Consider the following 24424-nt stretch of genomic DNA (forward strand, 5'->3'; position numbering starts at 1 on the left):
GCGAAAAGAAACGAATTTCCCTAAACAGGCAGCTCAGCTTGTAAAAGAAGGACTGACTTATGCAGTCCTCCCTCAAGAATGTCTGTTAATAGGATGACTTTGTTTATTCTTCAGTGAATAAAATGGTACAGTAACTCTCAGGCATTTCTGTAAGAAACAGATTCGACATCAGGAAGAATTTCTTCATTGAAAGGGTGGTCAGGCATTGAAAGGGCTGCCCAGGGAGGTGATGGAGTCACCATCCTTGGACGTGTTCAAGAAACAACTGGACATGGCCCTTAGTGCTGGGATCTAGTTGACAAAATGGTGATTCATCAAAGATTGGACTTGATGATCTTGGAGGTCTTTTCCAACCTTAATGATTCTATGATTCTATGGTATTTGACTTGGCAAGATAAACTGCTACCTATCATCTTGAGAATGGCTTCTTTCAGTGATTAGAAAGCTTCAAGAGGTCAGCTGGACTTTTTTTCTCTCTGAAAATAATACTGAGTTATGGAGAGACAGCCACTAAGCAGGTTTAAGCCTTTGTTGAGGTGTGGGGAAAATTCTCCCTTTTCTAAGCCATACAAGGACAGGGAATGTCATAATTTCCATGAGATTTACTGTATGGATGAAGAATTAAAATGTTCTTTGATCACATTTGGACAAAGTTATTACCAACATGCATGGTCCTATCCATGAAAATTTGTTATCATCCAACTTGTTTCATTTCCCTTGTGTCTAAGCTGTGGTGAAGAATGTTGAGAGTTTGGTTGTACTACTGACTTAATTAACAGTATCTTACCCTATGCAAAGTATATCAAGGGCTTCCTATCAGGGCTAAGCACATGTGCAAGCTTAACACTCGCTTTCTGGGATCATTTATGTGATTAAGACTTCATTAATTACTGTTAACAAGAGCATGAGATGGCATGAGCATGGCCAAAGTCAATGGGTGACCTCAGAAGTAGAGCAGATACTCAGAAGTTGTGTGCAGGCATGGTGCTCCAGTAGCTAGGGTTTTCTTAGTGAATTGAATATCAGTTCTTAAGCAATATAAACAGCTTTATAAGCTTTATAAAGCTGTTTGGCTGTTGACTACTTTGTTATATTTTTCCAAAGCAAAAAAACCCCAAAGGCAGAAATGGCTAGCATTGACAAGAGTGACTAGCACTGCAGGCTCCTCCAAGAACTTCATTTGCCAGTGAATTAGCCACTGGATAACTGTGAAATAGTTCAACCTTACTCTACCCCTACATTCTGGGGTAGAGTAATAATTTTAGCCCTGCAAGCACATTATTTCAGTGATGTGCTTGATATGCAAGTTAAGTTTGTGAGTATGCAAAGATTAGAGAAATGTCTGCTGAAAGCTTTTGAAAACTGTAGTGTGTTTCAGCTCAGGGTGGAAGGCACAGTTGTATGAATTTTTTCTTTTTTTCAGTAGCAGCATTTTAAACAGATTCTTTTGCCAACTTTTCCACTCTTTCTTCTCCCAGGTCAGAAGGTTTTTGCTGCCTTCACATTATCTGCCCAGATGTACTGGTAGAATTGCTTGTGTGCTCCATCAGACCTGGGACACATCCAGTTTTAAAAGAATGACTCTGCAAAAAAGATATGTGTTTATTTGTTCTGATCCCATGCAGTTCCCTGCTCTACTTTCCAGTGCAGCTCTGCAGACAGCACAGCACTAGCAAGAAAAAAAGCAGGTGGAAAGGGATGTTCTGGGAGCTGCTTAAGAAGGCACAGCAACAAAAGCATTTGCCTTTGGAAACTCAAGTGTGAGGCCAGTGGGCTTTGCTGAAAACCTACTTTATATGTGCATGTAATCTTAGAGAAGCTTTTGGACTGAATTTCAACGTCCTCTTTTTAAAGAAATGTTTACACCTCCGTTTTAATGATACGATGAAGGATATGAAAAAAATTATATTAATTCCATCCAATTTTTCCGGTAGTTGGTGGAAGAACAATTTGAAAACATTTGCCATTTTGGTTCATATTAGCAAAGTATTGCTTTTCTTCCAAAACTGCGTAAGAGACCTCAGAACTAGTAAACTGCGTGAGGCATTTTAATGAAAGAAGGATGTCAAAGCAGGGAATATCACAGTTACATACTCTATGGGGAATAACATCTCTCTAGCTTAGCAGAGGGGTATTTTGTTTTCTCCGTGAGTCACCGCTCTTCCATGATTCAGCATGACACATGAAGGCAGAAGGCTGGGTCGCTCTGGAAAAGCCTGTTGCGTGGGGGATTTCTGTTTGTTTGTTTTCCCTCTTGGCCAACTGCTTTATTTCTGGCTCATCTGAATTACAATCTGGGCTCTGCAAAGCAGGGCAAGAAGAAGAGTGTTTCTGGAAGGGTAGCGAAACTAGTAGAGAAACTAGTAGGGAATTTGATTACAAGACAATCATTTTCATTAGAAAAGTTAGGAAAAAATTTCCAAGAAGAAGTCATTTCTGTTAAAGTTTCTTTCTGCTAACTTTTGCCATGGTCTCCATTTTGTTGTCATTTTGCAGGACTTCCTGCTTTTCACTTGAAGGACAAGTATTGTGTTGAGGAATATAGTTTAATATAAAGCAAACAGATATTAAGAAAGTGTTATATAGATAGCTATGGATAGCATATGTAATAGCTGCATATGGTGGAAACTTTGCTTCTCCCCAGCCTCCACCTCAACAAGGAGCTGAAGAAAAATGCCTGTGTGTTGCTTTGCTTTTTTCAAAATAAAATATCCAGATAGACTTCTCGTGTGTTGTAGTGGTCTGGGTAATAGGACTGCTGGCACATTGCAGATCCCATCCCATTCACTTAGAAGAAAAGATGACAGGCAGGTTGGTTTTTTTTTTGTCAATTTGCATGGAGCACTGTATGGCATCTCTTCCTTTCTAGGTGTGGGCCCCGTAGAATCAGCCAAATTCTGCAAGTAGAAGTCTATTTTCCATGGACTTATGAAGAATAAGATAATTGAGGGTTACAAAAACCCACCACTGTTGTACTTGAAATGGAAAGAAGAATGTATCATGTCTATTTAAGAGCATTTTTTACCACTTCATTATATCTTCTTTAAAAGCAGTACTTAACACTGGGTGAAAAGAATACTTTGGGGGAAAAAAAATAATAGCCTAGACATTTTGAACAGCTGCAGTGATAATGAACATAATCAACTGTCTATCAGATTTTTCATTATAAACCCCAGTTTTCAGAATTTAATGTAAAAATTTCTAAACAAAATGTACCATAAGTCTACATTTAGTCACAATTAATTATGAAAAGAAACGTATGCAAATTAGTTCTCATTTTCTAGTGGTTTGAATGGCAGCCTGTCAGCATTTGAGATCATTGCAGTTGCCAAAACGATACCCCACGTAATTCAGGAATTGAAATTATTTTATAATGGTAATCTTTTTAGACAATTCCAGATACCAGACCTGCATCTGAGAATATATGCCAGGTGGCCCAAGTCCAAACCAGCAGTATAGCATTCCATTGAGTTTTTAGCCTCTAGCTGCAAATGACATTTCAGTTTCAAAATATCCAGGAAGGTTAGAAGTGAGTAGTAGCATTTCTCTTGGATAATCTGAAGGAAAATGATGCATTAGATTGATAGGAGTTTTTAGGTGGGTTTTTTTGGTGAGTTCTCATCTTTTTCAAGATGAGGCTGCTAACTGATTGCAAGTGAGCACTGAAGCTGGTCCATGAAATCATGCCCAGGACAGCAGTTTTTTTGCATAATACATAAAAGTTGATATTTTCTTATTATCTTGCTCAGTATGTTTAGGACAGCTTTAATAAAGGTATTTTGCATAACAGTGTTACTGTGTGACTATATTGGTCCTAAAGTACTGCAAAACAGTCTGCTCTTGCAGGGTCTTTGATATTGTGCACTGTTCTTAGCATAATACCTGGCCATGAGTTACATTTGGAGATTTAGAGGCTCTGCAAGTCTGCTTGTGTTATTTACAGGCACAATGTGAGCACATTGTGCCTCAGAGCCAGCACGGAAAGTGACAGCCTTGTGTTGCACGAGGGGAGGTTTAAATTGGGTATTAGGAGAAATTTCTTCACAGAAAGGGTTGTCAAGCATTGGAACAGGCTGCCCAGGGAAGTAGATGGGTCACCATCCCTGGAGGCATTTAGAGGGCATGCAGATGTGCTGCTTAGGGACATAGTTTGGCAGTGGACTTGGTAATGCTGGGTTTACAGTTGAGCTTAAGAATAATTTCCAGCCTGAATGATTCTGTGATTCTGTGGAGATACCCCAACACCTAGTACTTCCTTCTTTTAACCCTTCCATCTGTTCTATTATTTGAACTAGAAGAGAGATGAATTCATGGCAGAAAATAATTATGGTGACTGCATGTTACCACGGTATATTTTGCTTTTTTTCCAGCCATCAGGTGACATTTCAGAGCTTTTGTGTAAGGTTTACACCTTTGTCACCAGTTTTGATTTTTTTGTGAGCAACAGTTTTGATTGTTGTTCTCTGACTTGCCCAGCAGTGTGGAGAAAGAATTGTGACATTTACATGTCACATCCTGGGCCTCAGATCCAAGGAAATCTGTGTCCTGGTCCCAGTTTTAGGTCAGACATTGCTCTGGGGCAGGCTGCACTTGGAAGGAAGCCCGATTCTCCACCCATGCCAGTCTGTCTCTCCACCACATCGCTTTCAGAGCTAGGGCACTTGGATGGAGCTAGTCAGGCTCACATCAGATACAGAGGCACAGGTGAATCACAGCTCAAACTCCTTTACCTGACCAGCTTCACTTGCTGCTGATGTACAGGCACTGCTAGTACTGGAAGTAAAGTCACATGGTGACAGGAGGTTATAACACTTGATTTCTCCCCAGGTTTAATGTTTAAAATCCAAGTCCTTTAAGCTAGTAGCAAGAACCATGCCAATACCTTACTGTGCCCTTGCCAGTGACTGACATTAAATTCAGCAGTGCCTTTCAGATGTAGGGTCACTGGGCTGCAGGGATGTGGATGAGGCCACTTGCAACCTTACAGAGCTGCCAGCTTCCCACCCAGTTGAGAGGTCATGAAATATAAAGCAGTCACCTGAATGATTCCTTGTTTTCAAGGGTGAAAAATAAATGGATAAGGCAAAACAAATTATATAAGACTGACCTGAAGAGGGACAAACGGGAAGTGTTCTAAATGGCGTCTGAATCGAGACTCTTTCCCACCCCTTAGGTGTTTTTAGGGGGCCTGGTAAGGTTCTGCCTGTGAAGTCTTTTTCATTCCAACACTGCTTCTCCTTTACTCTCTTCCACACATGTTCTTTGTTCTGTTTTGCTCTTGCCACAGTTGGCTTTTGACAAGGGAAGCCAGGAAGTTTTCTTGGATTCTGCATTAAATTACTAACTATAGGACAAGAGAGATTTTGCTTCTTACCTTGTATTGATGGGTGGCCATTGTGCTTCAGTAGAGGCATGGAGAGTCGTCAGTAGTTTAAAAACAAGAAGAAAACAGTCATTACAGAAAAAAAAATTAAAAGCAACAAATTGAAGTAATTTTAAGTCCTGTAATATTTTTTCGTGTATAATTTTAAATAGCTTTTCTCTGAAAACTTAATATTTCACACTTGTGCTGTCAGAACTGTGTTCTGTTTTTCTTGAATGTGATTTTCATGTGTTCAGTGTCTTAAAAGCAAGAGCAGTTTTCACAGTGCTCAGATTGTAAGAAAGGTCTCCTCCATTCTCCTTAAATGCAGCAGTGTCCATGTGCAGTGAAGAATATGACAGAGATTCCACTATCACCGTTTTCACCTAATGATTTTGTTTTCACTCATGTGGTAGAACATGTCTTGGAAAGATGTATTCAATGGGCACTTTTGGAGAGTTTCAGAAGTCACAGGATTTACATTTTAATTTGCCAAGGGGAAAGGTAATTCTCATTTTTCGATGAGATAAAGTTCAGGAAGATCAAATCCCCAGTTTGGAGATTGACTTGTCTTTCTTCTTTCTATCTCTTTTCCTCTCTGTCCACTTACCACCTTATTTTCTGGTGCCCACAAGTAGCCAGTGTTAGTGAGTGAGAAGTTTTCCTGTTGCAAGCAACCACTGCGTTACAGTTCACTTTTTTGGAGTACTTTAAATCTTACAGTATTAAAAGAAAGTACTTTCTTTCTGCCAAGCCATAGGGTGACTGTTATGTAATGAATTGCAACTTCTAGCATTCCACTCCATGCAGTTATGAGGTGGGATTAAAAAAGACACTGCTGCTAGTGTTGTCTCTACTGAAATCTGCCTGCAGAGCAGGGGCTGATTTTATATTGCATGATACATTTTTTGAAAGCTGGAGCTCTGTGTAGTGCTTCTGATATTGCCATAACAGGTGCTGTTATCCTTTTTCCTACAGTTACCCTGCTGTATGTGAATTCCTACAGCACAATAACTTGTTATCCATACTCCGAGCTCATGAAGCCCAGGATGCTGGGTAAGTATGTGTGGGAAGGGGGCAATAATAATGTATAATGGCTTACCATTTGCAAACAGAGTACAGAAAGGAAGAAGAGATGAGTGAGAATGAAATGGAAAACTGAAAATTAAGTTGCAACAGCTGTCACCTTTTACTAATGCTATAAAAATATACACTGGCATTACAGTGTCTTTATCATTACTGAGTTACAGGACTTAATGAATCCTTATATATGCCACTTACTTAGCCTTAGTGATTTTAAGTGACATAAAATGACCAAAAGTTATTTTGATGCCAAACTTGGAAAGAAAAACAAATTCATCTCAGAAAAAGATGATTTGCAAATGTGCCAGAGACTTTTGACACACAAATTGCCATGATGCCTGGGAAGTGATTTGGCTCATGTAGGCCAGAGCTGTCACCTTTCAAGTCTTTCACAGCTGTCTGAAACTTCTGGGCCTACTGGTTTTACACTTCATAAAAATAAAAATTATGAAGCTCAATAGCCACAATTCTTTTTCTGCAGGAGTATCACTCATGAATTTAAGGAGTTTAAGACATTGTGTGCAAAAATAGTTTAGGTCAAACACGAGGTGGTATTGATGGTTCCCCAGCAAACTATTGCCATTGTAAAGAAAGAAGTTTTGTGCTGCTTAAAAAAATTATTTTAACCCTGTTATTTGAAATGTACCATACTTGTAAGATAGTAATGAAGGATCAGAATCTGAATAAAATAGCTTTGCATATCATGCATAAATTATTATTGTGTTTGTTTGGAGGTAGAAACTTTACCCAGCTTGAATAGCAATAAAAGATAAATTAGCAACATTGTACAAATAAGGTCAATGTTCATTATGCATATAAAAAGGTATTCTGAATGTTTGAATTGTCACATACTTCAAAACGTCAATGCAATTAAAAGCAAGCTATTATTGTGCCAAAAATACCTGGCATGAAATACCCAGGGGTAATGAAATTTCATTTTTATTGTATTCCTTTCTGATAAAGGGCGAAAAATTAAATTTTGTAGAAGAGATTGCATTGAAACTATACAGCAGTTTCACTGCAAGTATTGTGGTTATTTGCCAGATTCTTCAGTTTCTTGCAGCTGAGGACTGAAGAGCAGTATTTGGTGTCTTTGTGTCTAAGTACTGTTCAGTTGGTTTGTTTCCAATTACTTGCAAGTTTAATGCTTGATTGATTATTTGTTGGTCCAATAAGCCTTTTATTTTTCATAAGACATCAAGGTTAGGTAATGAAAAGATGCAGACATTAATAAACTGGCTAATAGACTGGATAAGATTAGACAGAGCACTGAAAGTATCAGACCCTCTGTTTCCCCTCTCCTTCTTATACTTTCCCCCTCCCCTGGCCTTGCTGTCATCTCCAGTGGGTTATGGAGAACACTTCTGAAGGCAGTACTCTGCAGCTCCAAGGCATTTGCTGGTGCTTGCTTCATCTGCAATCCCACAGAGTGAAGTCTCGGAATGTCCTGGGGTGCATGCCTGTAGAGGCCACATGGCTCCAACAACAGGCACTGAGCAAATTCATAACAAAACCCACCTCTGGCTCACTAAATTTCAGACAGACACAGCTTGCAAGAGTGGTGTGGAATGCCGAATGGTTGTAATGAGGAAGCCTGTAGGAAATAGTCTTTCCCATGGCTTTTAAACAGCTCATATGCATGTTTCTCTGTCTTGGCATTTGTTAACAACCAGTGCAGTAATGTACTAGGGTTTTTTTGCACTATATTTGGTCAGTGACGAATATACATTCAACAGTGGGTAATAATTAGTGTCTTCTCTTTCCTCTTAGGTATCGTATGTACAGGAAAAGCCAAACAACAGGCTTCCCTTCACTAATCACAATTTTTTCAGCACCAAACTATCTAGATGTATACAATAACAAAGGTAAGAATTTAATTCCTGTTAATGTACAGTGTTCTTCTCTGTTCTCAAATATTTTGGGTTTTTTTCACTCCTTTATTTATCAGTTCATGCCCATTTTCTTCCTCTCTTTATTAGTTCATGCTCATTCCATTTATTACATAATACAAACTTAATTAAATTTATTACAGGCAGACGTATGCCTCTGAACATTAACTGTATATTCTTAATATGCCTTAGGATATTTCTGTTTTTTGACTGCAAGTTAAGTGAATGTTACATGGAAAGCAAAACTGAAAACAGCTCTATTAACTAAGAGAAGTATATTAAGAAATGCTCTGGGTGAGATGTTTAGAGCTCAGTGTTCCTTATAATTAATTATTTGACCCTTGCTTCTTTCCAATAAAATTAATGGAGTTTGTATATGGAAACTGTCTAGACAGTTAACAAACTTTATGGCAGATATCAGTGGATAAAGCATGGGAGAGATATTGTCTGTGTTCCTTTATTTTGGGTTTTTTAATCCTTGAACACTATAATGTAGAAAGTTAAATATAATAAAAAGGTTACTGCACAAACAAGAGTTACTGGTCACTCTATAAAGTCTCCACTAATTACAAGTGTTTACCGCTTCTATGAATATATTGGTTTATTGCATTCCTGGAAATCTCTAATGAACTGGGAAAAAAAAAGTCACATTTCTAAAAATAAAGCATTTTAATAAACCTGTTCTCCTATATCTTGAAATGAGAAGTAATGTTCACTTTCTCCTAGTCCCAGTAAGGCTAAGATTATTTGTGTTCCCCTGTGAGCAAAGTAAAATAATTTTTACTCCATGATATTCTTGAAAGTAGCTCCCTTGCAAAGAGATTGATTTCTCTTGAGAACGGATATTTTTAATTTGTATTCTTGTTTGCGAAGGAAGTAAGCAACCTAAAAAGTGCGGGTTGAAGCAAGAAATGTGTTAATTATCTTGGTGGCATCATTGCTGCTGGTGAGGAAGTGTGTTTAATCTCTAGGTTGGCTGCCTTATGTCAAAGGCTGAGCAACCATGAGACTCTACAAGGAAGGTGACAGAAAGTGTTCACCTTTTGTTTCTTAGTGCATGGAGGTAGTTCTGTGCAATGAAGGCAGTGGGTGAATAATGTGAGACCTTGTCTTGAAGGCAAATGTTAAATGTAAAGCAATGATTTACCATGTTCAAAATTTTGAATTTGAAACCACTGAGTTTGGGTGGTAAAGAGAAGCACCTCACCACTACCTCCATTTTGGAAGAGAGAGTTGTTTCCATTGTTCCAGGATGCTCCACTGTGGCAGGCAGGTCTTAAATCCGGTGGGAAGCCTTTTTTGTTGGAAGGCTGTACACAGGCTGCTGAGAGGCACTGATTATCTGTGGTCACAGCTGGAGTTTGGGTGTGCTTTCTGTGATACCTGTTCTGAGTGAGCTTGGGCAAATCAGCACCAGTGTGCCACTCTTTAATATATGGCTTGTTGTAAATTTAGAGGCTGACCTTTAGCAGCTCTTTTTGAATCTCCATTGAGTTTAACTGCCTCCTTCTCTCATTAGAAGTCTTGATGCGTTATTTCGTGTGACTGATTGCACTGGCTCTTGGTATTTAAAGTACATCATGAATAGTTCTTCATGCTGCGTTGCTCATGCATCTTTGTCTGGATAGTGTTTAGGGGCTTGCTTCCCTTTTCAAGAAAAAAACCACCATTATATTCAATAAGCATGGCTACTTGTTGGCTTCCATGATTTGCAGCAGATGAATTAACTGAGAACAGAGATTTTCTGACTGGCTCATTTTGGGAGATGAAAGAAGGCATTTCCATCCAGAGGTGTTGCAGAACAGTTACTCTAGATGCTGACTCATCATGAACTGGTGCAGAACCTGATTGATTTTTATAGATCATCTTGGTTATTGTCAGTCCTTGGAAAAGGAGTAAATCTCCTACTAGTAAGTGCCTTCCTGTCGTAGTATGCGTTCTTAGTGCGCCTCTGGTTTTCAGTTAGCTAATGAAGTCACTCTAAATAAATTCCTGAGAGGCTCCAGCTCCCACAGACATGAAATGGATCATTTATAAATGCAGTGTTGTTTAAGATAAATACATTATTTAAAAAGCTGGAAGAGGCTAAGAGTTCTCATTTTCACCACAGGTTGGTAGTTCTCCTACCCATTAAAGCAGATATAGTTTCTTGTGCTTCTTCAAAGCACTTTAGAAGGAATAGACCTGGTTGCCAACTTTATCCAAGGGCTCCTTCAGTCAGGAGAGCAGCCACTGGGGTCAGGTATGTCCTCAAAGAGGAGTAGGGAGGCAATAATTCCAGAGCAAAGAAGGTTTGACAGGAGTAGCTTAAGATAAGCTCCCAAAACAAGACCATGTTCAGCATATCTGCTGTTAAAAGTGCTGTCATGGACCCTCTGCATGGGCTCTCTCACGGTACTGACCCACCACGGGAATCTCTTTTGGCTTTACTCTGCTGGATTCTGGCACTGAAGGGAGTTTTTTGTATCCTTTTTAGTTACTGGCTATTGCTTCATGAAAGCTGGTGTGTTATTTGTCCACCATGTGGCTGCTGGTCCTGTAACAGCCCGAGGCCAGACACACTCACAAAGTGAGGTTTTTCAATTAGGAGGCTCCTCTCAGGGGTTCCCTGTGTAGTTAATGGGGACAGAGATGCCTTTGGGGGTGATTCAGAGGCTCAGAAACTGCCTAGATATTGGGAGCCTTATGTCCTCCTTTTCCATGATTATCCTTCTTCATTATTGTTATTAATTCCTTTCATATTCATTATCATGGAGAGCATTGGCAAAATTAAGGAATTTCTATATGTTTTTTGGCAACTTCTGATGTCTTCATAGCTTTCTCAAACATTTCTGCTTTCTTTTGTAATATTAAAAGGCATAAAGAAAAAGATACTTTAGGGTTATTATTAAAACTTGTTACAAGAAATAACAGTGCAGTGATGATTTTTCTAAGACTACTGCTTCTGCTCATGCAAGAAGATAAATGTTAATTGGATTGTGGTAGTTACCTGTGACTTCAGGGCCTCAGAGGAAGCTTGTGCTGATAAGAAACTCTGAGACAGTTGTGTTAAGTACAGATTTACCCCAGATTCAAGGGTGCCTATCACTAGGAGAAATTCTCTATAGCAACAGAATAAGAGAGTGCCATAAATTACTGTATGATATGATCTGGCCTTTATCGTGTCTAAACTTTTATTCCCGCATGCAGTATTTCCTAATGCCTTAATTAGGACATGCCGTAATGCTATTCATGACACCACTACCCCCCCTCAAAAAAAAGAAAAATCAAGTGATAGATTTTACAGAGGCATGAAATTTGTTTGTAAAGCACTGGTGATACTTTGTATTTTAGTGGCTGGCTGTCACTTCACTAAGTGCATGATTTTTAGCTGAGGGAACAATTTTAACTAGCTGTTTACAGACAGACTATTATCTTTTGAACACTTTTAAAAGATTAAGTTTTGTAGTGGAGAGATAGCCACCAGAAAATCCAAAGTCATTAAAACAAACAAACAAACAAACAAAAAAAAAAACAACACCCCATCCTGAAGCTTCTTCCAACATGCTGCAACATACATGTGTGGTTGCTGAAAGGGAAAGTAGATGATGGAGAGAAAAGAAAGCATGCAGGAGAGTGTTTGGGATACTAGAAAAATAAAAAAAATCTGTAAATCGGTATGTTCCCTAATGTATCACATAAGTAATATGTCAGTATAAAGTATCAGCAGGCAGTATACCAAGGATACACATAAAGAAATGTACCTGAGCCAAATGGATCTAACGGGAAAATTATTTTTGTCTGGAAAAAGGCAGAGTAATATACCTGGAAGACGGGGATGATCTTTGAGGAATATTAGCACTTTGGGAGAAAGGAAAGAGATGTAACCTTCTGTTTGCCCTATCAGTTTTCTTTCATACCTTATCTCTGCCGCTGTGATGAGTTCTTGTCACAGAAACAAAAGCTTTTAAAGAGGAGCTGTCAGGGTATCTAGGCCATCTCATTGCCGAATCAGAGAAGTTTGCCAAAAGTGATTTTTGCAGTCTATTGATATAATCTTGAATGCTACTCCACTCTTTCTTTGGAAGACACAGTTGCACATGTAAAATAAAAATCTTCATAATTCTGTAAGAGAATATTTTCCCACCTGCAGTGAGCCTTGCTTCTGTATTGGATTATTTAGATCATTACATTGTGTAGTAAATAATTTTTCCTTTGATAATGTTTTAAACTTCTTGAGCATTTTACTAACCCTTAGTCCTGATCTGACTTGGGCAGAAAATGCTGTGGTTACTTAGCAACTCTGCTTGAGGAGAAGGCAGTGTTCCCAGTTGCACAGTTAATGCTGAAGTTAATTCAGTATTAAATCAGAAATTGAAATTGTTTCTTAGGTATGAAGAATTTGAGAGACCTTTTACTGATCTATTTTCTAAATTCAGGATGAGTTTTCTGAAAAAATTTACAGGAAAATTAGTTAAATTGTTCACTAAAATTATTTTGAGGTTGTTTGTCTAAAAATATTCTGAGCTAGTATTTCTACCATGCTCATTATTTGTTTCCTCTGCTGGAAATGTTATCGATTAGTTAGTTAATACTGAAAAATGATTCGGCAGATCTTGAAGCAGGATATGTAATGTCTTTGAGAAATTCTGAACTATCTGTCACACAGTTTAATGTTGTTCATGTTGCTAAGGGCTTTAATTCATCTCCAAATATATAGGCTTTTAAAGCACCATTTGAGATGCCAGATGGTCTGAGACATCTACTCAGATCTGACAGGTATGACACAGGAGACAGTCGTTCCAGGCTCATCTTTAACTGGGGGAGACCAAGGAAATACAGCACTAGGTGCTTATATTTAATCCTGAGAAGGTTAGAAGAGCTGTCTCCATTTCTAGCTGAAGGAAGGAGGTTTCTTACCCGCACAGTTTTCAACACCCATATTTCTATCCTTGGGTGCCTGTGTTAAATGTTTAAAGCTAAATAGTACAAATGCTCTTTACCTGCTGTGTTAGTGTTTCATTTCACTCTGATGTGATTTCAGGATCCAGTATCTCAGTTTACTAACATTGGAAAGAAGTATAATGTCATTTGGGATATCTGCACATCTTCACTTTACAAAACATTAGCATTTAAAACTTATTTACAACAGCGAGTATCAAAATTAGGTTAAAATGTGTGTGTCTGTTAAGAATAATAAAATAAGATTCTTGCTCTGGTTGGTGATTATACATGATAATGGCTGGTGGCTTGGTCTGCTAGCATCTGTCTGAGTACGTGTTTGGAAAAAAAAGTATTGAAGTTGCAGCCTGGAATAATAAGCAAATGTTGGAGAGTCAGGTTTTCCTCTGTTACAGGTTTCATAACCAAAGGAACTCATCCCACTGTCTTCTGTCTCCTCCATTAGCAACTGTGTAGCCTCTGGTCTTATAACTTTCAAAAGATTTGTACTCTTTCAAGGCTGCTGGGGTCTCCTCTATCAACTTAGGCATCAAGTTAAGATGGCCTAAGAACTGAAGCAGAGGTGAGACCCCAAACCTTTTCAGAGCCAACAAAGAGGAAAAAGAGAGCTAGGACCAAAAGAAGGAAAGGGACCAGAAAAGCTCAGGGAAACTCCTGCTGTTATCTGAGAAGCATTTTCTTCTGGATCCAGATAAAGTTTTCTTCTTCTGCCCAAGCAGTAGTGAGAACTTCACAATCGTAACAGGAGCCAGTTTAATGTTAAATGTTATCTTCATTAGTTATCTGTACAATATTTTGTGTGCATTGTGCTTGTAAATGACAGATTTTTAATTAAAAATGCCAAAAAGTATTTGCAATACTGGTAATTACCCTACTTTATTTTATTCTTCTAAGAGGAGGGTTCTTTTAGAAGACTCCTCTCTCTGTTATCACCCTGCTCTATTGTATATTGTTATTTTTCTTCAAGTGGCTTCCGAAGTAATTTGTTGGAGAGGTCACTAACAGAGAATTTTTTAAAATACTATTATTGGAACTTTCTTTTGTGAGATACTGAGGTATATAAATTAATAAAGTGGTGTGAAGATTTTTTTATTATACTAATCCAAGAATAAATTATCTCTCTTTCAAAGAAAACAACCCAACTGAAGACATTTATATTTAATTTGGTGTTTTCTAACTGCTCTGCATATGGTTCAGGCTTTTTCAGAGTCCAATTTTAAAAGTTCCTTGTAAAAATTATTTATTCAAATTTCACAGAATTTAGAAGTAGACTTACTGGATAAATTGAAGAAATAGTGGGAAGGGGAACTACCTCAGCTCACTAAAATGAGGAATTTGAAGTTTTAATCCTTCTAAATGAATCTTCACAACCATTAAGTGGTCGTTTTTCTATAAAGCCACAAACTATTTATTTTTATTATGCAATTGTGTCACTAATAGAAGAAGAATGAATTTCGATCTGCTGTATGTGATTGCAGCCAAAAAGTGGTGGAAATCTTAAGAGAAACTACACTAGTTTTCTCATTTTTGCTAATAGCAGTACTAAGCCATTTTTTCCTTTACTAGCAGTGCAATGACTGATGACTGGGATGGGCAAGAGTCCAGTGTGGTTTATTTAAATGGAGGGTGCCTGCCTAGCAAAAGTTTGCATAATTGCTAGTGAGCTGTTCTCTGTGTCTATCCGTAAGTAGGTTTTGGAAACTCCCAGGTCACTCTGGACTCTGTCATTGGCCACAAAATGGAAGACATTTAGCACCCTAGTAATTTTTTGTGGGAAACAACAACTTACTGCATAAAAAAAGGTTTCTTGTCTGATTGATACACAGTGAAAGGAGATAAATAATCAGAAGAAATTGTTCAACCCCTTCAGCCAACTTTGCACTTCCTGCAGTGCTGTCTCACATTGCAGTTGTGCAACTTCATTGCTGGCTGTTAAGTGATAACCAGTCCCTGGAACTATGTACCTTCCTGGGGAGACACAAGTGGGAAGGCTGGAGGAAAGGGGAAAGCAAAGTATGATACACCTCCTTCTTGTGATGGCTGGTTTTTTGCTTGTGTTGATTTAAGATCCTGCATGCAGTCTCCTATAACTACTTCATTTAAAGACTTTTATGTCTTTGTGTTCGAAGTCCCTTTGGTGGGACTTCAGTGCTAATCTCAAAATTACCTTTTCAGATTACCGTTTCAGGTATGAACCTGATGAAGTCCATTAACAGAAGTTAACACTGAACTTGGTATACTGCTTTAAAAAGTGGCTATGGCATAAATATCTATATTTCCACCAGTTAGCAAACACAGACTCTATGTGTGTGTGTGTTGACAAGAATGATGCAAATGTTAAATCGTGCAAGTCAAATTGTATTAGTATTGATTCATATTACAGGGAGCACAGTCCTAGAGTTTGAATAATGTGAGAAGCAAGTGTCATCTCTTGTACAATGCTATGAATGAAGTATGTTGAAAACATCCATTGGAAGAGCAGCATTCAAACTCTGAGTGATAAATGTTCTTGTCTGTTAACTCCAAACTGTGGTTGTGAGGAGCTCAGATAACTGTGTGAAATGAGCGTTTGTGGATACTCTGCTTCATTCCTCACTGATGGCAGATCCCAGAGCTTACATTCTTGACTACTCAGAGGTATTAATTGACTTATCAGCCCATCGTAGTGCCAGGGAAAGCTGATGACACTGCTTTCAGACAGAAAATGGCTTTTGACTTTACTGAGTCTGTATCGTATTGTAACTGGCATTCAGGTGCTACTGCTGGAAATAGTGGGTGAAAGCTGATGAGCAGCTCTGTGGGCTGTGCATTCTGTCAGTGTTACTGGTCTGGTAGCCAGTCACATGCATGGCTGATGTCTCTTATTTCTTTTCTTTTTCCCTTCTAGCTGCAGTATTGAAATATGAGAACAATGTTATGAATATCAGGCAGTTCAACTGCTCCCCTCATCCCTACTGGCTTCCAAACTTCATGGATGTATTTACCTGGTCCTTGCCGTTTGTGGGTGAGAAAGGTATGTAAATTGGTTCTGCCTGTAAAAACTGCAAAATCGTTTCTTAGTCACTGCACACGTGGCCTCGTTTATTTTAAAAGGCAAGAATAATTTGAAGACAGATGTCTTGCTGTTGAGGACAAATTTGTAGAAACAGGTCTCAGAGGGGCAAGCAATTACCAATGGTTATTCACACATCTCATATGTTTTTATAATTTCCAGGTTATGATGCCATTATGTTTCTACTGTAGAAATAGATTTTATGGCATTGCAGGCCAGAGGTGCATTCACTGAACAAAATTCTGATTAGTTTTTCCTTTATAAGCTCTTTAGTGTTCCCTTGGATATTGCTTACTGCTCAAGGGACATCTCAACAGACTTCACTACATGTGGTTACATCTTTACTCAGCTGATCTTTATGATAAGATGATGGGTTGCATTTTCATCAGCAAACATAGAGCTGGTGATACTAAGACCTAGCCTGGCTAACTGTTCCTGGAGAGAGTAGAGGGATGCCAGCAAGAAGGCAAACCTGCTCCTCAGCCCCTTCTCTGCACAGGGCATTGGGTGCCTTATTGCTGGCAAGAAGACTCTAAAGAACACAAATGATGTTTTATTGAAACATGATGCCCTTGATGTTGCCTGAATACAGTTTCATGCTACGTATGAATGGCGGGCACACAAAAGGCATGAAAACACTTTGGTCTAGCATATTAAATGAATACCGAATGCAAACTGCCTAAACCCCAAGTCATTTTATTCAGTGCCTGAGACGAAGCTTGCTTTGATCCGTCCATTATAGAGTATTGCTGCAACAGCAATTACTGCCAGAAAACTATAATAAACTCTTAAAAGGTGCTTGGAATAACAGTTCTCTCTTAATAGGCAACTGGAAATACAGCCAGCTGTGGCTCTTACCTGCAGTCATGACCGGCTTTGTTTTCAACTGCTCTTTTGTATGAGGAAAGCTGCTGGTGAGAAGCCTGAGGTCTCTGTGAACAAAGCAGAGAGACAATGAAACAGGGATTAACAAAGAATAGACAGCTGTTTCCACTAATGGAGACATTACATAATCCACACTGACGTGTGTTGCAGACTTTTGTGAAGCAGATAAAACGCTTTCATTTTCTTTGGCCGTAAACTCAGCCAGTCTGTTTTTATGTTGGTCATGTTCTCCATACACACTGCAGTCTTGTAAGATTGTTCTTTAGAGGCTTCCCATCAGCAGCCTCCTTAGGGGGGGCTACAGGATGCATGGTCGGATTTGCTGAGGTGTTCCTCATTCTTCTTCCATCTTGTTTTGTTTTTTTTCTCCTTCACATCTTCCCAATGGTCATGCTTACCAATTTCTTGGAAATTTTAGAGCCCAAAGAGGTGAAATCAGTATATTCCTTTCTATGCGAAACAACATTCATGAATGTAAGAACTGGTGTTCTACGCAGCTTGTTATTTATTTCCTTTTTTTTTAATATAGATTTTTTCCCTCAAAGGCCAACCAAGGTAGGAAGCTGTTAGTTTCACTGGTTGTTGTTAACGTGGAAAATGTTTCCACTAATCCTGTCAAAGGAAAATCCTTCACTAAAGTAGGAAAAAAATATAGCTTTGTCCCACACTTCTAATGTTCCAAGCCATCATTGTTGTCACAGAAAAGGATTTTTATAACCACTTGACTAAAAAATTTAAATGTTCAACCTGTGTAGCTAGTACAAGGCTAGACATGCCTGGTAACCCTTTTAATGATGCTTACTACATGTAGATGTAGTGGAGTTTTTCTTAATCTGCTAATGGTTTCACATTTTACCTCGTAACTCTGGCTTTTTTTGTTTTCTAAATTACATTTCCTTGGTTGTGATTTTTGCTGGGGTTGGTTTTTTTCATTGTTCTCACTCTGTGTGCTCTCTGGTTAGTGTCTCACAGTTGTCTTTCCTGAAAGAGATGAGACCAGGGTAGGGATAGCCTGTGGCTGACTCTTTCATGCCCAAGTTCCAAAATAAGCAAGCTGAACATAGTCTGAATTCTCCAATAATGATGTAACTATTCAATATAGAATAGTTCCATCTGTAAGGAACCTACAGTGTCTAATGTATTTGTCCTGGATTTCAAGGGATACTGAGGGCATCTTAAAACAGTTAATGTTTTGTTGAACAGGAAGTACAGTGTCCAGACCTGGATAAATAAATAAATATTCTGTGATCCCTCTTGCTGTAACTTTTTCTACTGGAATATTCCATTCACTGAGCAGGGAAATCAAATCCTACCACCATGTAGGAGCTAGAGGACAGGGATCAGTTCTGTTACCCAAGTTGAGTGAAAGGCAAAAATGTATTGGGGGAGAAAACAAATGTTACATACTTCATTGACAATTGCAAAAAGAGAGATCAGAAGCACGTTATTTTTTTAAAGTCTATTTGTTGAGGTGTTTGTTATATTTGGAAAAATTTTTATGGAAACCTGTACTTTTTATTAGCTACACAAGACATTTTCAGCTTCTATTAGTACATGTGTAAAACAGGTCCTATTGTTTAAAAAGTGGGTGCTGTTATTGCACTGAATTTTTATTCACACTGCTGAGGCTAGAGCTTGCTCTCTGGAAGACCAGGGAATCTTAATATCAACAATTCTGCACTTGTTTTCCATTTTAGTGACAGAGATGCTGGTAAACGTGCTGAACATCTGCTCAGATGATGAACTGGGAACAGAAGAAGATGGGTTTGATGGTAAGAGCCTCCTGCCCTTGGTCAAGATTGTTTGCCTTGAGATTACTTTAAAAGTTTATTTACTAACCCTGAAATAATTTTCTGAATCCTATTTGAGTTCTGTGCTGCTGAAAGCAACTGTTGTGCTAGACTCCAGTGGATTTGCTTACCGTATGCTTTGGAAAGAATTAATAGATCTTCTGCCCTGTTCTAACCCTTTTCTTGGTCTCGATCTTTTGGTTAAAAAACCTGTATTTCCTTCCGTGAAATCTGAGTTGTGTTGTCACGAAGGGGTCAGATGTTGATTTCATGCAAAAGATCGCAGGGATTCTCATAGCAAGTTTAATTATATGGTGAAATATTCTTCCTACAATGAATTAAGCTTCCTGCAGAGCTCCTTCCAAAACATTCATACTGCAGCTTTGGAAGACTTGTACTTGAAGTATTACTTTAGTCACCTCTTTTGATGCACATGTATGTCTAAAAGGCATTAAAAAAGCAATAGAATCTTCAAAAATAAACATGAAAAGACAGATAGAAAATTTTCTAACCTGACACTTCTGCTGAAAAGAGAAGAATGGTCACTTCTGTTATCATTTGGGTTGAAGTTTATATGATGATTAGTTACCTTGTACCTGTTGGTTTGACTGTAAGTGATATTTTATATCTTATAATTTGGAGATTCTTAGAAGTCAATTTATTTTATTAGACATAATTTTCTGCTAGGTTGTGCAGGAGTAAATTGCAGCTCTCCAAAATGTCCCTTCTCAATTGAGCAAAGCTGAAAAAAATCCCATGCATCCCTAACATTCTTACTGTGAATGCTTTCAATGTTTAAAAAAATCTGTGAAAACTAAAAATAAATAATATATGTAATAAAAATAATCTATGAAAAGAACAGATATACTAAAAATAATTAAAAAAAAAGAACCTGGAAAAATCTAGCACTACTGAATATTCTCAAGATCTTTCTAGCAGAATGACTGAACAAGGAGAATGAAGAACTTTCGAGTAAGACAAATATTTAATGAAGTAGTAATTAATCTTCTCTCTCAAAGTATTTATTTTTAATCTTTGGAAGAGGAAGCTAGATCACAGGTTTCGCAAAATGTTTCCTTTGCAATGGAGAAGACTGGTATGGATGATAGCGCTTTGATTTTATTCTGAAAAGCCAGATGGAATTCCCTGTTCTGCATCTGCCACAGAGTGTGGACATGAACAATTATCTTGCAGGACTTGGGACAAAGACTGAATTTATTGAAACCAGTAATCAGTGGAGAGAAGAAAACACCTGTTTGAATATTGTGCCCATTTTTTTCCTCATGAAATTTAAATAAGTCCGTACTGTGTAATTAAAGCAGCGTGTGAAACTGTACAGAGGCATACAATGAGTAAAAACTGTGTCAAATTAAATACAGTAGCAACAAAACCATGTGCTTAAAATCTTTGGCTCAAGAAAGCACTTAAGTTCAGGCTGAAATCCCACTGAATGCAATGCCAAAACAAAGACTTTATGGGGAGGATTTTTAAATTAATTCAGCCTTGGCCTACTACTTTCTTTTAAAGTTGTACTATAAGCTTCCATTGGGCATAGACAGGCCAATGCCTGTACTCTTTTCTAAAATTTCAATGTCAGCATTCCCATCCATAACTTACAGTTCAGGAGCACATTTTCAAAAGCAGAATCAGAAATACTGAGGTATTAGAGGTCTTGGGGAACAGCAGCCCTCTCCAGCTGCAGGAGATATCTGCATCTACTGCATTTTTTCTGGGAGGAGGGTGAACCCCCAGCTCGTTTCCCCGGGAGTTTACCATGGCACTCCTCCAGCCGTGGAGTTTGCAGCATTGCAGGTGTCTAAGCAGGAGACAGGCTGAAATCCTCTGGGCTCGCATGTGTGTGTACTGCATAACAATATCTAACAGTCTTAAAGTTTCCAGATGAGGAATAATTAAACAGTTCCTGGTACTGTAACACTAATACTGTTGTCTAAATCTGCTTTCAGTTTTTTCTGTATGAATGATTTCTCTGTGTAAAATATTATGGTAAGGAAGATATTAGAAATGTTGTCTTTAGCATGGGTAGCTAAAAAACAGAGCTGGCATATGTTCATGTCTGCTTTCTTGGATAATACCCTTAGCGCTGTAAAATGGGATCTATGGCACTGGTGCTGCAGCTTGCTGTGGGCTCATGCTTGTACCTCCAGCCCACTGGACACAGTGGGCTCATGGGGATTGCACACATGAAGAGATTGAAGCATTCAGACATCAAAGTAAATTTAAGGGTTGATTTAAATTTAAATAGAAGCTGATATCTGTAATGATTTCCTAGTGAGTGATTTATTATCTGTACAGCAAACAAAAATCCTCTTTCTCTCAGAGATAGTTGAGTTCCCTCTCTCTTTTTTTCTTTTTTTTTCCTGAAAGCTTTGCCTTTTGGGGGAGAAATTACAAGAAGTATTTTGTTTGTGTTCATGATGAAACAGATCAGAGTAATTACCATCTTAAAACTCTTTCTGTAAAGACTGTATACTGACACTCTTGTAGTGGCTCAGCATTTCCACTGTTCTTCAGTAATTTCTGTCCAGCTTCCTTGGAGGACTGCAGCAGTACTGGCCTCTTTACCTGCTGCCATTTTTCTTTAGCAGTATTTCCTACAGAAGGAAATGCCTGATATCTGCAACAGCAGATGCATTTTGTTTGATGGAATGATTCTTAAAAATCATTGCTTATTTTTAGATCACCAGTAGTTTTCAGGGCTCGCTGCTGATTTCCTTTCTCTCCTTGCAGTTTGAACATGCCCTGACCTGAGTTCCCACATGTAGTGAGAATGACCCATCACTATGGTTTGCGCTGATCATTCATTTGTTATCTTCTCTTACACTTTCTTGCCCTCTGTCTTTCCCTCTCACTCCTTCCTTCAAAACAAAGCCCCACCAGTATTGCCTGACTTTACTGCATGGTGTTCTTGTGAGCCCTTTTTTATTATTATTATTATTTTTAGTTCTGAGTCATGCATGGTGCATCTAGCCACGAGCAGGATGCTCAACAGCATGTATTCCTTTTTTTTTTTCTCCCTACCCCCCACCTTTTTTTTTCTCCCTAAGGAAGCACATCATGGGGATCTGATCAATTTGTTGCAGGCTGTTTCTGTGTATGCTTAGTGTGAAAAAAGCCTAAATATCGTAATGCCCTTTATCCCATATGTCCCTGCTGGCCTGTATTGGCCTTCTGGTTTCACTCGCTTTAAAAATGAGAGAACATGATAGGTCAGGTTGTCTTATCTCTGATAGTTTCCTCTTGCTGTACTTTCTCTTTCCTGTTTGCTGTGGTGGTTGCAATATAATCTGATCCAGAAAAAAATGTCTTGGGCAAATGTTAGTTCATGTGCTGTGTGTTTTGTACATCAAACATATCACTTAGCAACAGGAACTGCAAATACCTCTACCAAGCCAGCATATAGTCAGAGTCCTGTTTTATTTTAATTAGCAACATTTCTGGCCTCCTGCATTTGATTGAATAAACTAAGCTGCTAATTAAAAGGGTGCAATAATGTAATAAACAACTTGACACAAATGCAAACTGCTTGCTTTGTAAGCATCCTTATCATGATTTGGCATGAAAACACTCTTAAATTACCTGCATTATTTTTTTATTGCCTTGAACATTGTAGCTTACAGCCTTCTCACAGAAAAGCCACTGTCACAGCATTAGCTGAAGCATTTATTCCTTGGTTGGAAAACAGCTTCTCCAATACAGTGCTTTAGTTCAAGCCTAAAGAGAATTACCAAGTCAAACTTCTCCTGCCAATCAGAAGCTGGTTCTGCTGTGGACAGTAGCATACAACATTTGCCACATCTCTTCAGTACAATAAACTGTGCCTGGGGCAGCAACTCACACAGAGACTGATTGAGCAAAAGCAAGGGCCTTGTCATTAGGTTTGTTACTTACCAATGCCTTGACAAGGGTGTTCATGATACTACCTGCTGAGTCTTAGCTCTTCAATGAGTTAATTTTTATCTGGGAGAGAACGTGGAGGGATTTTCCCAATGGTTTGTATTTGTTCTTCCTCCAAACCAGCAGGGTTGGACTGCAGTGTATACTTAATTTCTGTCAGTTGGTGACAGAGTGGCATTTTAATGTGATCTTTTTATTTATTTATTCATTCTTTTATTTGGCTAGATATGATTATTTCATCCTGAAACCATTTTTCATATGAGCCATACTACAGCCCACTGGTCTGCTCTGCCTCTGGACCAACCTAGTAGTATGCACTAGATTATCAGTGTCCCCAAAACATGTGTTGTGCTGCAGTTGTGCCTGAGCACCAAGTCGTGCACTTGCCTTGCCCTCAAACAGTTGATTTTAAAATGCAATACCTTGTACTGTGGTGGCATTTGAATTTGCTCACTGTAAGCTGCTGGACCATTTGAACAGAAGAACACATGCAGTAGGTAGCACAGATTTTGGTAGACACAGCAGACATGGATATGATAGTAAGCTATTCTTTCAGATATCAGATGTAAATAAACTGGAAGAATTGGCTTGATTAATTTAAGAGGTGTCATTATACAGGCACACCCCACATGAACAGGTGGGGCTGTTTATGAGAAGTGATTCAGCCTTGTCAAAGCAGCAGCAGCGTAGGAGAAAGTCCGTGTTCGAGGTGGTAACACCAAGGCTAAGCTTCACTGCTGGTCTTCTGCCTGCATGTTGGTTTCCTGCAAAACCTACTAACAAGGCTTTAAGCTGAAAAGGTTTTTTCTTTTCTTTTTTTTCCTATTGTTTTCAGCCTGTTTCTTTCCTTTTGGATATTCTCTGCTTAATTTGTTTCTTTTCTGTTTTTCAGACTTTACTTAAGCATTACGTTTCCACTGATGTTATCAAATGTTCTGTATTATTTTTTATTTTCATTCTACAAACATCACTAATCTTTTTCTTTTCCCCTCTTATGGAATTCATAAGAAGATCCCATTTGTTCACAGAAGAAAGGTATTCAATAAGTTGGAAGGCTTAAGTTTGATTAATTTTCCTAATGCTCAACTAGATAATATATTAGGATACCAGTGAGGGATTTGGGTATGACTTTTTTACTCATTTTATATCTGTTGAATCCTACATTTATAGTCTTTTTTTTTTCCCTTGTTGTGCTTCTTGATCTAAAACTATATTTCCAGTTCTCAATTCTCAAATCTGCTAGACTTTAGTCTTAGTCTCTGTTCAGCTAAGTTAAATAGTGACTGAAAAAGGCTGAATATACTAATAAGATCTACCAGAACAGAGTGGAATTGTAATTAACAAGTAGGGATGGTGACACTTGGGGGAAAAATAGAAGATAAATCATCTTTAAATACTTTCAGGGTAGGAAAGGCTGAAAACCATGTCCTGTGTATCTTGAGAGTACAATTCTGTGAGATCATAGTAATTGAGGCAGGAAGGTATCCCCTCTATTTCCTGAAAAACC

At 38.4% G+C, this 24424-nt stretch overlaps 1 protein-coding gene across 2 annotated transcripts in view; it reads left to right on the forward strand.

The window, feature by feature from the left end:
- The window catches only part of PPP3CA (protein phosphatase 3 catalytic subunit alpha), a 185736-nt gene that overhangs the window by 147597 nt on the left and 13715 nt on the right, over window positions 1-24424 (forward strand). For both annotated transcript variants that reach the window (XM_027717893.2, XM_027717895.2), the window contains exons 7-10: window positions 6341-6418; window positions 8216-8310; window positions 16163-16288; window positions 18910-18984. In XM_027717893.2, coding sequence (XP_027573694.1) covers window positions 6341-6418; window positions 8216-8310; window positions 16163-16288; window positions 18910-18984 — 374 coding nt within the window. The remainder of the gene's footprint in view (window positions 1-6340; window positions 6419-8215; window positions 8311-16162; window positions 16289-18909; window positions 18985-24424) is intronic.

Source organism: Pipra filicauda, unplaced genomic scaffold (genome assembly GCF_003945595.2).
Source record: "Pipra filicauda isolate LSUMZ 115617 unplaced genomic scaffold, ASM394559v2 scaffold117_size3949168_pilon, whole genome shotgun sequence".
Taxonomy (NCBI): domain Eukaryota; kingdom Metazoa; phylum Chordata; class Aves; order Passeriformes; family Pipridae; genus Pipra; species Pipra filicauda.